General features: G+C 40.0%; 2 protein-coding genes across 2 annotated transcripts; both read left to right on the top strand.

The window, feature by feature from the left end:
* Positions 1–756: 756 nt before the first annotated feature.
* LOC111996512 (uncharacterized) lies at positions 757–1,446 on the top strand. The gene has a single exon (XM_024028499.1). It carries the CDS (start codon positions 757–759, stop codon positions 1,444–1,446), a length of 690 nt encoding a protein of 229 aa, XP_023884267.1.
* A 12,588-nt stretch (positions 1,447–14,034) lies between these two features.
* LOC111996510 (uncharacterized) lies at positions 14,035–14,968 on the top strand. The gene is made up of 2 exons (XM_024028496.1): positions 14,035–14,667; positions 14,714–14,968. Exons 1-2 carry the CDS (start codon positions 14,035–14,037, stop codon positions 14,966–14,968), a joined length of 888 nt encoding a protein of 295 aa, XP_023884264.1.
* The last annotated feature ends 1,409 nt before the right edge of the window (positions 14,969–16,377 follow it).

Below are 16,377 nucleotides of genomic sequence, written 5' to 3'. Positions count from 1 at the left end.
AAAAAAAAAAAAAAAAAAAGAAGAGAAGAGAAAACTCAGTAGCCATTGGTATGGTCTTTGAAACTCTTGTAACCTAGTACCGAATAAGTAATAAGAACTGCAAGCTCTTCAGGTGAGGGCCGAGGATAAGATTTCACATTTCAGCCCGGGTTCTTATTATTCAAATAAACTCACTATCATGCCTAGTGGTTGTATCCCTCACTAAAGCCTAGTTCTTAAACTCACTCTCTACAAATTCATTGTGCTAGGTTCACTAGGCCTAGATCTCATTCATTTTTTGGCTTAGTTCGAAAACCGAGACCCCATAATTGGCGCCGTCTGTGGGGAGAACTTATGTGTTGGTAAGGGTAACAATTAAGCATGGTAGGATCAGGCCTTCATCAAGAAGGCCCCTATCAGCCTGAACCAGCTAGGTCCCAGCAACACGATAACTTTCCCAACCTATAGCGCACTCGAAATAAGGAGAATGGAAGGTTTCGAGAGGGAAGTGTGCACACCACTCAAACCAGCAGAAGCCACTCTCATATGGGCAGTCACGTACTCTAGAGACAAAATGACAATCGGGTCATGCAACAAGAAGAAGTTAGGAGTCACGTACTCCAGAGACAAAATGACAATCGAGTCATGCAACAAGAAGAAGTTATGAGCCACGTATCCCAAAGACAGTATGATAATCAGGCCATGCAACGAAAGATAGACGACTTCAAGAGAAAGCTGTGCCATGTACAATGAAGACGACCTCATTATAACCCTGACATGCCCTCTAATGATGAAAGTGATGATGACTATAGACGAAGATTGAGAACTCCTCTAAGCGAGACATTCTCTCATGAAGAAGAGCACTACCGGAGGCGTAAACGTAAAAGCCCGCCCCCTAAGGGCTTAGGGAGCAACGCCATAAGCAGGGTACTGGATCAACTCTCCAAATCACTCTTCACACACCACATAGAAGGGACTACACTTCCTCTACGGTTCCAGCAACCAACCTTCACCATTTATAACGGCAAAATAAACCCCATGGAGCTTGTGAGCCAGTTTAACCAAAGGATGGCCGTCCACTCTAAGGACGAGGCGCTAATGTGCAAGGTTTTCCCATCTAGCTCGGGATCGGTGGCGATGAGGTGGTTCAATAGCTTAAAGATGAATTCCATAGGTTCGTACAAGCAGCTAACCCAAGCCTTTGGTTCCCGTTTCGTTACAAACAGTAGAGCTCCTTGGCCTTTGAATGCGTTACTGTCTTTGTCCATGCACGACGGGGAAACCCTAAAGGCCTACTTGGACAGATATTGGGAGATGTATAATGAAATGTACGGTGATTTTGACGATGTCACCATCAGTACCTTCAAAAATAGTCTCCCCGCCGAGCACAGCTTAAAGAAGTCCCTGACTGGTAAGCCTACCACCAGTGTGCGCCAATTGATGGATCGAATCGATAAGTATAAATGAGTAGAGGAAGACTAGCTACAAGGCAAAGGGAAAGAGAAAGCTATCCCTCAGGAGAGGAGGATTTCAGGTCGGACTGATATAACAGCAACCGCCTAAGGAGAGATTTCATAGGACAATCCAGAGCAGCCAACACACAGGCTGTCAACGCATATTCTAAGAACCAGTACAGTGGGTGTTGGAGAAAATCAAGAACAAGCCATACTTCAAATGGCCGAATAAGATGGTGGGAGAGCCCGCGAGGCGTAATTAGAATTTTTATTGCCAATACCACTAAGACTACGGACATACCACAGAGAGCTGTAAGAACCTCTAAAACTATATGGACCAGCTGGTCCGAGAAGGAAAGATGAGGCACCTTCTACATTATTCCAGTGGTCATCAGGGCCAGACCCACCAGAAGCCCCAAAAAGATACTGCCCTGGGGCCACCCGTAGGAACGATCAATGTAATCCTGGCCGCGCCAGGAAGAACAAGCACGCGCCCATCACAAGTGTTATCCATGGCTCAACTGCCTGCCAAGAAGTCCCAACCAGAGCCGAAGAGAGCTAAAATGAAGTCTCACCCAATCTTAAGCTTCTTAGAAGAAGACAAGATTGGAACCACCCAGTCCATGATGATACGCTAGTGATCACTCTCAGAATTGGGAACTACGATGTAAAAAGAGTGATGGTGGACGATGGCAGTGGGGCCGAAGTTATGTACCCCGACCTCTACAAGGGGCTGAGGCTAAAACCGGGAGATTTGATGCCCTATAGCTCTCCTTTGATAAGTTTCGACGAGAAGCTTGTTACTCTGAAGGGCATGATTAGGCTACCCATCTAGACCGGCCTAGAGATAGTGGAGATGAACTTTATCATAGTAGACACCTACTCTCCATATACGGCCATCGTCGGTAGGCCCTGGCTCCATGCCTTGGGGGCTATCACCTCCTCATTGCATCAGAAAGTGAAATTCTCATCCAGGGACCAAGTCCACGAGGTCTATGGTTGCCAATCCACAGCAAGGCAGTGTATGGTAGCCACCATTTCACATCAGCTCAATGCGAAGTCCTCGGCCTCTGCCGAAAAAAACTTATAGCAATCAAAGGTGGTAGCATCGCCTCCTAATAACGCTGGCGATGGGGCAAAATGTGAAAATCTAGAAAAAGTGGTCATTGGTGATGACCCAAAGAGGTTCTTTCAGGTCAGAGCTCAGCTGCCTTTCTAGGAGAAGGAGGAGTTGATTGGGTTTCTCAAAAGAAATATAGACGTGTTTGCATGGGACGCCTGTGATGCTCTAGGGACCGATCTAGCCTTAATCTGTCACCATCTTAATGTCAACACATCCATAACTCCTAAGAAGTAGCCACCTCGTTGCCCATCGAGAGAGCACGCCAATGCGATTAGAGGCAAGGTGAAGAAGCTTAAGCGTGCAGGAGCCATCAAAAAGGTTTTTTACCCTGAATGGTTGGCCAACATCGTGTTGGTCAAGAAGAAAAGTGGAAAATGACGGGTCTGTGTAGACTTCACGGACTTGAATAAGGCATGTCCCAAGAACCCGTTCCCCATGCCTCAGATAAACTAGTTGGTAGATGCAACTGTGGGCCATCCTTGAATGAGCTTCTTAGATACCTTTCAAGGCTATCATCAAATACCACTAGCACCACGGGACCTAGTGTTGAGGAAAGTTGTGGGTGCTGCCAAGAACCCCTTTTTTGGAAAGCTTGGACCCAACTGGGAATGACCATACTGAATCACTTCAATAGTAGGAATATGAGCATACTACTTAGAAGACTTAGATGAAAAGGCTATACCTCGTCTCTGGAATGTAAATAACCTGGGAAGGTATTATTATTAATAAAAGCATTTCTCTGTCTCAAATTTTAAGTCTGTTATGATTATATGTCTTGTATTTCAAGAAAAATCTAAGCACTAGACAGAACCAAGGTCTTGCATGGTCCTCGGACTCAAACTTATGGGAAAACTAGTTACTTCAAGAAAAAACTAAGTACTAGATAGAACCAAGGTCTTGCATGGTCCTCAGACTCAAACCTATGCAGAAACTAGTTACTTCAAGAAAAATCTAAGTACTAGATAGAACTAAGGTCTTGCATGGTCCTTGGACCCAAACCTATAGGGAAACTAGTTACTTCAAGAAGAATCTGAGCAATAGACAGAACCAAGGTCTTGCATGGTCCTTGGACTCAGGCCTATGGGGAAACTAACTATTTTCAACAGAAGCCTGAGCGTTAAATAGATTCTGAGTGTTGTGAGACTCCTCTGACCATACCTTTGAGGAAATTAACGAGCTCGAATATTCGTCCAAGTTACAAATGCAGCTAAAATGGAGCTTGACTCCTTGGATCACCTGCCTTACTCATCCATGAGCCTCACTTAAAGTATTTCAAGGTACATCTAGGTCACTTCACCTAAGGTATCACTTAAAACATCAATTACTTTTCCTTTTAAATCAACGCTGTAATATTCCTTTAAGGTCAGTAAGTCCTTGAGAAATGTGTGTTAACACATATTACCACAACCTATAAGTCTAAAGAATATGAGGTCCGCGTTATAAACGTGAGTTCTTTTGTAGCCTACTGTACGGAAAGCAAATTTTGTTGTTAAGGATGTTCAGTTATCAGTTGAAGTTTGAATTAAAATTTATGTGGTGAGCCCAATTAATAAAGAATGGAGCACACTACCAAGGATAACCAAGTGTCAGCAAAAGCGTGAAAACATAATGAATAGTAGGACGTCACCATTAAGGGAAATGAGAACATCCCATTACAAAAAGAGCTTACTTCATTACAAAAGTTCAAAGTACACTAGAAAAGAAAGAAACATAAGGCAAAAGCGTAATAAAGATAGCCTATTTCTTTAGCTTTATAACCAGCTTGTCCATAGAGGGTTGCTAAGGGGCTGTGTCAGAAGTTGGAGGATCCTGGCTCGGAGGGATGGCTTCGGGGGGAACGGCTTGAAGGGGCTCAACTAGGAGGGGCGACTCCTTGGGTTGAAGGGCCTGAGTATCAGTGGTCTCTTTTTCCTAGCCCTGGTGCCCAATTCTCAACTGCTTGGTAGGGCGTCGCGCTTCATCTTCCTCTTGGGAGGAGTGAGATCTCTCCTCGTCCATTGGATCTTTGCCTTTGGAGAGCCTCTTCCTCTTCAGATTGGAGGACTTGAGCCAAAGAGTTAGGGTCGGCTGAGCAGAGGATGACCTAGTTTGCACAGGCAGAGACTCGGGTAAGGGAGGAGGAAGCTTGGGTAGAGGAGGAGGAAGCTTTGATTGCTGCTTCCCCGGCGCACCCTTCCCCGGCTGCCCTCAATTAGGTCGAACAAGCTGGTCTGAGGTTTCTTCTTGAAACCCATCTCGACCTGAGAAGAAATCTCTTCTGATTAGATATCCACTTCGGTTAAGTCGGGGTCGCCTAGGTCACCAGAGAGGTCCTCGGGTGGATTGACATGGTTGAAAGAACCAAACTCGTCCTTAGACGGGCCTAAATCAGCAACTTTTTCCTCCCTCTCTGCACTTTCTCCCTCGGCCTTTGTAGTCTAATGGGATGAAGAAGGGCCAGACAATGAAACACCTTCTAGGATAGGGGATCCTTCGGGAATCAAGAACCCGTGTTTCGTTACGACGATCTTATGAAGTCAAGGATCTTTGGCTCTGATCACGTACTTCAAAGCCCAAAAAGATTTCTGTAGGGGATTGTACCCGAAAATCTTGTGAGCCGCTCTGATTTGGTTGTCAGCTTTGTTCATAAAGACCTCTGCCCTGAGGATGGCTTGCAGATCCTCCCGGTTGACCAAATGGAAGTGTCGTTCAAAGGCATGTGGATTTGCAAAAAGAAAGCACATTAATATTAACAACCGGACAATGTAAACTGTGAAAATACAAAAGATCAACTCTCTCCTACTCCGAATACCCCACCTGGCTCCCCCTCTACTGTTGGGCAATGAAGGCTGTCGTGCCACTCCTCGGACGCGATGAGAAAGTCCTTATTCAACCCCTTGCTGGACTTAGGAAGGCACTGAATAAGACAAACTTTATCATCCCTCGTTTTCATATAATATGACTTACCCTTTAGGTGTTGGAGGTTGTAGCACCAATTTACATCGTGGTGGGTTAACCTTAACCCCATTGGTTCATTTAAGGCGTCCACACAACCCAAGATCCTAAACACGTTGGTGGTGCACTAGGTGGGAGCTAATCGGAAATGCCTAAGATAGTCCCTCATCACTGGCCCCATAGGGATTCTCATACCACCTTCCATGAAGATGATTATGGGAATCACTACTTCCCCCTCTTGCCTCCTAAAATGCCACTCCCTTTCTTCACAATATCTTAAACCCACATTATGGGGTATCCTATAATCGGCCATGAACTTTTCCATTGCCTCTTCAGACTCAACCAACTTCTTAAACGTACCCATCTCTAGAAACGACTAAAGAACTCAGGGAAGGACAAAAGAGAGAGAGAGAGAAAACGTGAATTCAAGGGAAAAAAAGACTTACAGAAATGAGGAAAAGCTCCTCGGATAGGCTTTTTATGCTGAGAAGAGATGTGTGTTTGATGGGAGATTTGACCGAATTCAGGATATGTGTGCAAGAGCTCTTGAATGTAAAAGTGAAGAGATGAATCGGTTCAAATGGATATTTATACCTCCAATTAAAAAGAACTGTGCGGATTTTCCGCCCATAAAGTTAAAGAAGACCACCACCGTTAGATTACTATCACACTGTTGAACGTGGGGAGCACAGAGCCACCAGAATTTAATGAGGGCGCTCTCCGTATACCAAAGCGCTAGGAACGTGTCTTAGGCAGGTAAAGAGACTTAAGTGCTAATGAAAGACAAGACTTGACGAGCCGTGACACGGACCCGAGGACATTAAAATCCTCCTCTCTGTCCGAGGATCTGAACAGCAGGATTTTGAGAGGCTATTATGGAGCCAGAGAATTTGGCGACCCCGACCCATTTCATAATGAGCCCAAGGCCCACGCCAAGGAGGAAGGAATGTCCGAGGACGAACAAAGAAAGCCCAAAGTGCCGAGGAGCATAGTCGAGGATAATCCTGTCCTCGATCAACCAAGATCATAGAAGGGAAGAGCGGCACACCATCAAAGGCAGCCTCCTAAAGCATTCCAAAAAGAAGGATGAGTACGATAGACCAGCCATGGGAGTATGGTGGAGGAGCAATTCAAGGAGAAACTATCATCTTCACATTAAATGCCCACAACTAATATTCTGGCCACATTAATAAGAAAATGACCCATAAACAGTGCTACCTTGGTTGCTGTAACTCACAGAAGGTTTGGGAAGATTGCTGATGGGACAAGCACTCAAATAGCGACCTGCCTTGCTAACAAATGGAGGGCTAAGATCAACTAAAAGGGAGTATATAATGTAAGAGATCCTCCAAGAAGGAGGATCAAAAAAACAGGAAGGGAAGAGAAAAAGAAAAGAGAAAACTCAGTAGCCATTGGTATGGTCTTTGAAACTCTTGTAACCTAGTACCGAAGAAGTAATAAGAACTGTAAGCTCCTCAGGTGAGGGCCGAGGATAAGATTTCACATTCCAGACTGTGTTCTTCTTATTCAAATAAACTCACTATCATGTCTAGTGGTTGTATCCCTTACTAAAGCCTAGTTCTCAAACCCAGTCTCTACAAATTCATTGTACTAGGTCCACTGGGCCTAGATCCCATTCGTTTTTGGGCTTAGTCCGAAAACTGAGACCCCACACATGTTAAGGAGTTAGGTTTTTTTTTTTTTTAATTTTTTTTTATCATATATGAAAATAAAATTTTCTTTAGTTTTTCTTATTAGTGTTAATATTTTTTTTTATTTGAGAAAATAGCATGTTTTGTATTATGGATCACACTTAACAAAAGCAAAACTCGAAAATCAAATGCAGAAGAAATATGCACATCCCCATAGAATGAAATTGAAATCACGAAGATTATTTTGTACAAAAATATTAGATCTAGTCGTCATCACTATAGTTGGATGAGCTAATAAAGTGGCTGGCAATTGTGGTGAGAGGAGGATCTTGGATCTGACTAAAATATAGATAAATGGAGGATACAAAACAAAAGTCTGGCTATGATGATTAATGGAGGTCACTAGGGCTCTCTTTAGTGGCAGAGAAAGTAATTTTTTCTAGGGGCCAAGCTAAATGTAACAAAATTCTTAAGGTTATTTTTATTTATAATTTTTTAAAAAGAAAAAAAAATGACATAATTCTTGATTAATAGGATATTAGAGCATTCTCATCAGCTCTCTCATTAAAAATGTCATTTTGATACACCAAAAACCTACTTTATCATTTTAGCACATCATTTTACAACATACCATTTATCACATGTTCTATTCTTCAATTCTATACATTAAAATAATATTTACTACACACTAAAATAATATATTTACTTAAAACCCAGCAATATACAATCACAGAGCCTAGTGGCAGTCACCACCAACCAAGAACCAACAACCACCGCTACAACCATCGCCACAACAACAACCACCGTTACAACCACCGCCACAAACTACAACCACAATCACCAAATCCTCCAACAAATTCCAAATCCAAAAACCACAACAAATGAGGGAAAAAAAAAAAAAAAAAACTCAAAATCTTCAATAAAACCCCACCATACATAGCATAGCCGGCCACCACCATACCCAAGCACAACCCATAATCACAATCACATGGAATCCACAACTGAAGGAAAAAAGAAAAAAAAAGAAAAGAAAACTAAGAGGGAGATCAGAATACGCTCCACGACAACCGCCTCAGTGATGAGGCTGAACTCCATGGCAGTGGGCTGTGAGAGTGATAGGGAGGCCAAAAAAAAAAAAAAAAGCCAAAAAGGGAGAGTGACAAGGAAAAAAAAAACAAAGAGAGATAGAGAAGGCGCAAAGAGAAAGTGACAGAAAAGAAAAAAGGGGAAAAAAAAGAAAGAAAAAGGGAGGGGTTGGGGGTTCTAGAGAAAGAAAGAAGAAGAAAAAAAAAAGGAAGAGAGGTGAAATTGAGAAGATGAAGTGAGGTGGAGAAAGAAAGAAGAAAAAAAGAAAGAGAGAGCAGAAAGAGTCATAAATGAAGAGAGAGAGAGAGAGAGAAAAAAAAAACGAATAAAATAAGCCAAACAATGTTTGGCATTGATGTCCGTATCGTCTCATATTTGAGACGGTACTGTAGATATGTGTCAATTTTTTTGAGATTTGGAACAACTGATGAGGGTTGGTTCTTGGTGTTTGGTGTGCCAAAGCCAAATGCCAAATATTTGGCATTTGGCACACCTGATAAGAGTGCTCTAAGCATTAGTATTTAGTGGTTTTAAATTGCTAAAATGCTATTTTTAGCACCATAAACTACAAAAATTGTGCTGCATCAATGAAGTTATATGTAAAACTTTTAACTCTTGAGTTACCGTGCACAGCCATCTATTGCTGTGTATTGCAACTCAAATGTTAAAGCAAAATAATCTATTTTATTTGTCTTCTCATTAAAAAAACAGTTTCTTTTTCTTTCCTTTCTAATCTCTCTTTTCTTTTTTTTTTTTCTCTTCCAGGTCCACTCATTCTCTTTAGTTCACAAACATAGTCTCACCCATTCCCCTTTAATTTTTTCTCTCTTCCTCCACTCTTGCCCACCAGGCCCCATTCCTCCATCTCCCCCACCTAGCTCTGACCAATCTTTCTTCCTCCACTCGCCGTTGACCTAAGACCTAAGCCGACCCATCTTTGCCTCCATCACCGACCCAAGCCCCAAGACAAACCAATCACGATTACCACGCCCCAGAGTTCATGGTGGGTTTCGGGTTTGTCTGGTTGGGTTTTTTTGGATTGGTGGTTTTAGTGGTGGTGTAGGTTTGTGTCGTTGGGTTGTGTTGAATGTGTGGTGTGGGTTTTGGTTATGGCAATGTCAATGGTTGGGTTGGTGGATTGTTGATTGGGTTGCTGTGGTGGGTTATCGATCAGTTTGCAATATGGGGTTGTTGGGTTTTTCACGGCTATGGTTGTGGCTGTGTGGTGGTTTCCATTGCTAGCTGTGGTTTATTTTAGGAGAATATTATTTTATTATATTACTTATATTATTTTAATTTTGTAAATGTTAAAATAAAATTATTGATAGTAATTATTTTGTAAAGTGAGATAGTAAAATGGATAAACTAAGTTTTTTAAAAAGCTAGGAGAGGTTTGATAGGAGTATTTAGACAATACATATTTTCATAACACTTTTTTATTTATACGAATTTTTATAAAACTTTAATAAGTAGAATAACATTATCAAAATGCCCTAACTCTATCAATGCAAATATAACTTTCTAAGAGCAATTACATCAGTTGATGTAAAATTGTGCAAAATGGAAAAAGGTGCTCATTTTACACAATATGAGCAAAAAATCTCCCACATCAGCCCGTGCAAACTTGTGTATAAATGCAAGTTGCTATAGTACCCGTGCAAATATGCACGAGTACTGTAGCTTGTGCATATAATTTTTTAACCATTTTTCCTCTCTCTTTTCTGTACCTAACTCTCAGCTCCCTTTATCTTTCAGGCGCACACAACTCTTTCTTTCTCTCATCTGATCAATCTTTCTTCCTCTCATCAATCTTTCTTCCTCCAACTTCCGTCAATCGCCATCGCCGCCGATCACCATCATTGCCGATTGCTCTTTCTTCCTTTGTTTCTCGTTGTTTTCTGGTTGAATGGGCTTGATCAGTGGGTTTCAGGTTGAATGGGGTTGAATGTCTCTCGCCATCGCCATCACCATCGCCACCACCTGCCTTTGGAGGCGTCAATCTTGTTTCTCATTCTCGCCATCGCCACCGGAGGCGTCGATCTTGTTGCTCAAGGTGAGGCATCGATTCCGGTGTGATACCATTTTGATCCATTTTGCTCAAGGCGAGGCATCGATTCCGGTGTGGGTTTTGATCCATTTTGCTGGGTTTGTTTTTCTGGTTTTCTGCCGATGGGTTGTGTGGATTCCGGTGTGATACCGGTGTGGATTGTGGGTGTGGGTCGATGGCTGTGTGGGTAAAGAAATGAATATTTTCTTTGAATAAATGTGTACAATAGACAAACTGATGTGAGTGTTTTGTAAAAATAAGGGTGTAAAATAGAAAAAGTAGATTTTAGATGTACAAAATAGAAAAATTTATGGACAAACTGATGTAATTGCTCTAAAGGAAGCAATATATGATTTCTTCAATTCTCATCTTCGAGTCTTTTTAGGAGTGCCGACATCTAAAGTTTCAACATTTGAAATATTAAATGATGACTTTTGACCTTTGAGCACTTTTTATCTTAAATTATGCATCAATTGTGAATAGTTTTTCCTTAAATTTACTCATGTTTTGAAATTTGAGTATTAAATTTTATACACCAGTTATATATCCCTTTTAATAGAAATGGTAATTTTATACCCTAGTTATATATCCATTTTTCCACCAGTTTGTAATAGAATGAATTGAAGTGATGAAGACATATACAGAATTACAAATAGAAAGAAGTGGAAAGACATCCTTACCTTCATTATCAGGAGTTCGCCCTAGCCCTGCTTGTGCTGCCGCGCTCAAAACTAACAAGAACACAATAAAGGCAATGTAAGGAAGAACCCTTGCCATCGTCTGCTCCGCTGAGTATGTATTCCACGTGCTCTGCATTTGAATCACAAACTATGATATAATATTATCAGATAATTGCTTCAAGAAAAAAAAATATCAATCATATAATTATTGAATTTGGACGTACGTTTAAGGGTCCCAAATGAATTTATGAAGTGGGCCTTGCTTAGCTTTACTTCATTGACTAGTACATGTCAGACTTTGCCAATTGCGTAATTGGTTTGCGCTTTACAGCCTGCTTGCACTTGTTTTGATGATATTATGAGATGTGTGGCAGGGTATTTAAATAATGGTTTTGGTTGTTCAATCAATATAACACGTATTTTTATAATATTTTTTTATTACATGTATTTTTAAAAAATTTAAACAACATTATTAGAATAACATTACTAAACAGATCTTTTTTTTTTCTTTTTTTTTTTACATAGTTTTGATGATACTATTTTTTCAACTATTTTATTTTATGTGTAAAGTGTTTTGTTAACCAAGTTATGTTTAGGGTGTGTTTGGTAGAATGGATTTAAAAGAGGGTGAAAAAAAGAAATAAGGAGAAAAAACTTTTTAGAAAGTGTTTGGTTGGAAGGGGGAGAAAGGAAAATGATGGTGAAGCCCAGGTGATTTCTTTCCTGGTCTATCAAAAAGTTTCTCACCAAAATAGAAAGAAAACTAAAAGGAGTGAGTTTGATAGATAAATAATGGAAATGCACGCACTTGCACATGGACTTGTCCAGTACATTGCTTCAAATTTTTTCTTTTTTTGGTAGTCTGTACGTTGCCTCTGGTAAATGAAGAAAACTTTGCCAAAGTCTGGTCTGTACGTTGTGCCTTTGGTCCGTAAGTTGCCTCTGGTTTTTTTTTTTTTCTAGACATGATTTTTTTTTTTTATATATAATAAATTTGGGTGATTTTTTTTTATCACTTTTTTTTTTCATTAGACATCATTTTTTAACAAGGGTATGTGAGTAAATTTAAACAAACACGCTTTTTCCATTCCTTCACTTTTTCACTTCCAACCAAACCCAAAAAAAAAAAAAAAATTAAAATATTTTCTATCCTCTCATTTTCCACCCTCCCACCATTTTCTATCATTCCACTTTTCCATCTCTCACCATTGTGGTTGTGCAATGGTTTACCGGCGTATACGTTTTGTAACCATTTGTGTTTTACTTTTACAGCTGAATCTCTTCATGTTCTATTATTTTATTTTATATTTAGTTTTGATAATTGTAATATTTGTAACTATTATATTGAGGTATTGAGAGATAAAGATGAATTCAATTTAATTATATAATTTTGTTTGATTGCATACACTTGTTAACACTTCCTTTTGTTAAATATATATACATATATATTTGTCTCTCTTCCTTTAAAATATTTAGATATTGACCTACAAGAAAATAAATAAATAAATAAAATTTATACCCCTTTAACTACAAAAACAAAAACAAAAAAAAAAAAAAATATGGACTAAACAAAAATTGCGCACAAAATAAAAAACACTTATTTTGTATGTTATACTTTGTTAATGTGTTTTATAGTATGAAATGTTTAAAAAATATTTATTTTGTATGTGGTATTTAGTTGAATATAAAATAGATGTTAGTCTTTATTTTCATAATTTTTTTTTTTTTTTTTGGTTTTAAGCTTTGGCTCCTCCAAGGTATAAATCCTGGTTCAATCGTTGACAGGACCTAATTGTGCCTAGGGGTATAACTCATTGATTTCATGCTTCACACGACAAATACCTTTCTAAGCTTCAACCAATTCTAAATATATGTGCAAATTTTTTATTTTTATTTGTATGAATAGAAGACTTTATTACCAAACTTGATATAAGTAAGGCTTTTGACAAGGTTGAGTGGTGCTTCATAAAAGGGGTCATGGAAAAGTTGGGTTTCAGCACAAAATGGATAAACCTTGTAATGAGGTGCATCTCTTCGATTTCTTACTCAATCATTGTAAACGGGGTGGCTTGTGGAAACATTATTCCTACCCGGGGACTTAGGCAAGGGGACCCCTTCTCCCCTACTCTCTTCCTAATTTGTACTGAGGGGCTCTCTGCTCTCATTAATAGGGCAGCCAGAAACCAAGGTTTGACAGGCATATCTATCTGTAGGGGCTGTCCGAGGGTCACCCACCTTCTCTTGGCGGATGACAGTATTCTTTTCTGCAGGGCTAGTGTGGAGGAAAACCGAGAATTGAAGCACATCCTTCAAAAGTATGAGGAAGCCTCGGGTCAAAAAATTAATACTGACAAATCTTCAATTTTCTTCAGCCCCAACACAACACAAGAAACCAAAGATGAGATCTTAGCTACTTTAGGCCCAATGCAAGATACTAGACACACAAGGTATCTGGGCCTCCCATCCTTCATTGGGAGATCAAAAAAGCAGGTGTTTGCTATTCTAAAAGAAAAAATTGGGTAGAAGCTTGCTGGCTGGAAGGGCAAACTATTATTTATGGGTGGGAAAGAAATCCTCATCAAAGCAATAGCACAAGCAACTCCTACGTACACAATGGGCTGCTTCCTCCTTCTCCAAAGCTTATGTGAAGAGATTGAGAGCATGATGAGGAGCTTCTGGTGGGGCCAAAGGCAGCATGAAACTAAAATGTGCTGGGTTAGTTGGAAAATAATGTGTAAATAGAAAGCTTGTGGTGGTATGGGTTTCAGAAATTTGCAAGCCTTCAACAAAGCAATGCTAGCAAAGCAACTTTGGCGAATCCTCCAAAATCCTCAATCTCTTATGGCAAGAGTTCTCAAATCCAGATACTTTCCTACTGGGGATATTCTAAATGCAAAGCTTGGTAACTCGCCTTCATACTCTTGGAGAAACATCCACAGTAGCCTTGAAGTAATAAGAAGGGGAACTCGATGGAGAGTTGGTAACGAGAAGTTAATCCATATTTGGGACGACATATGGCTACCAACCCCATCTACTTATAAGGCTATCTCTCCTCCAAATAACACCCCCGCATTTCCCAATGGTCTCTTCTCTCATTGATCCAACGACAAAGTGGTGGAGAGTGAACTTAGTAAGGGCTACCTTCCTCCCCTTTGAAGCAGACACAATCCTGAAGATACCCTTAAGCCACGACCTCCCTGAAGATAAAATTATTTGGTTGGGAAATTGCCGTGGAGTCTTCACTGTCAAAAGTGCCTACCACATAGCCCTTAACCTGTTGAACTCTATGGTGGGTGAGGAGTGCTCTAATGGTGATCCTTGCAAGCCAATTTGGAAGAAGCTTTGGCATCTTAATCTCTCAGCCAAAATCAAAATCTTCGCTTGGAGAGCATGTGTTAATGGCCTCCCTACTATGGAGGCAATCTATAGCAGGGGGATATTACAAACTAAAAGCTGCCCGGTGTGTGGAAATGAAGCTGAAAATTTGGACCATGCTCTTCTTGACTGTGCTTTCTCATCTTCAGTTTGGAGTCTTTGGTCTGAGAACCCTTTAAGCACCCATGGTATCAAGAAGTCCTTCCTTGACTCTATACTTTATATTCTCTCCCATGCAACATTCCAAGATTTAGAAATTTTCTTTGCTATTGCTTGGGCTGTCTGGTTCAACAAAAATAGGTTGGTTCATGAAGGTAGTGGGCTGCCTCCTATGCAGGTGTGGCAGCTGGCTAAAAACAGTATTGATGACTTTGTTTGTTCAGCCACATGGGATTTTAACCAAGCTAGAGCTCCCCCATCCAGCTGGACTCTCCCTCCCCCTAGAGTTAATTCATAAAATCAATGTTGATGGGGCATCATCAGAATCAGATTGCTCCTCAAGTATTGGTGTTGTCATTAGAGATAGTTTGGGTCAAGTGGTGGCTGCCCTTTGCAAGCCTCTTCAAGCTTGCTTCCCTGCTGAGCTTACGGAGATCATGGCTGTAGAGCAAGGTGTGCTTTTGGCTCAAGAGCTTTAGCTTCCTCAGGTTATTGTTGAATCAGATTCTTCAAATGTAATGCAAGCAATTCAAGAAAAAGCCACTGGTAGCAGCTTCGGACACATCATTCAGAGAATCCTTCAAACTTGTGAGTCCTTTGAATCTTGCTTCTTTAAGCATTTAAGCAGAAACTTTAATTCGGGGGCTCATGAGTTAGCTCAACACGCTAGAAGATCTGGTTCTCATTGCCTTTAGAAAGGAGTTACGCCTCCTGTTGTAGCTACTTTCCTTCAATCTGATCTATTGTAATGTTTAGTTTCTGCACTGCTGTGCAGACTGATCTGTAATGACTCTTATTTGGTTTAATTCCAAATCTTTCACCTTTCAAAAAAAAAAAAAAAACAGAATATCAACGAAGCAAGGACAACAGTCGATACCAAAAGACCCCACAAAATTGCAGCAGCATTTGCAGACCTGAACAACAGTTGTAATTGTCCAAGGAATGAAGGATAAAGAGTGATAGCAGACGAGGAAGTCACCTTGAGCTTTATTGTATATGGCCTTTTATTTTATACTATTGTTTGCTCTGCCGACTAGCTATTCCACGATCGAGCTCTACTTGCAAAGTGCAGAAAGTCTGCTTACGTGATGCAAGGACAACTGTCGATACCAAAAAGACCCCACAAAAGTTTGATATACCAGACATTCTTGTTAAATGTTAAGGGACCTCTACAATTTAAAGAGTAGGGCACTTAACGTTCAATAATTTTTGTTTTTGCTTTTGAATCTTCAAAAGTTTGGACTACGTCCCATTCCTAAGACGTAAAAGAGAGATTCCTTGATGTTACAAAACCAACGAAAAGCTAACTTACGTGATGTTATTGTCATTATTACAAGTATACTTTTACCCAATTTTTTAAAAAATAATATAAAATAAAAGGCCGAATAAACTTATGTCAAACTAATGCATATTCTTCTTCTTCTTATTCTTCTTCTCTCTCTCTCTCTCTCTCTCTCTCTCTAATATGGATTTGATGCAATAGCCCTATGCAATAGGGAACTGATAGCTGATCGAGATTGAAAAGTTAAAAAATCACTTTTAATATCAGCCCTTGAATTAGATATTTTTTTCCAATTGTATGAGATCTCAATTGGTAGTTGAGTTGGCAAGGGCGGCTCCAGTTTTTAAGTCAAGGTCATCAAAGGACCACGTACCTTGACTTGCAAAACAAATATATATATATACTTTAAAAAAAATTATATACTAAATTAATCCATTTTGACTACTCTAATCAAAATGTTGAACACCTTGACTTAAAAATCATGAAAATTTGAATTCAACAAAAATAAGAGTAATGTTACATCCATAATATTTTCACAATGATTTCACAAAAAATCCTATATGATAAGTTGTTACTAATTCTAATTTGAGACAAATACTAAAATCG

This window comes from Quercus suber, unplaced genomic scaffold (assembly GCF_002906115.3).
Source record: "Quercus suber isolate HL8 unplaced genomic scaffold, Cork oak 2.0 scaffold_193, whole genome shotgun sequence".
In the NCBI taxonomy this organism is placed as follows: domain Eukaryota; kingdom Viridiplantae; phylum Streptophyta; class Magnoliopsida; order Fagales; family Fagaceae; genus Quercus; species Quercus suber.
This window is presented reverse-complemented; position numbering and strand designations above follow the sequence as displayed.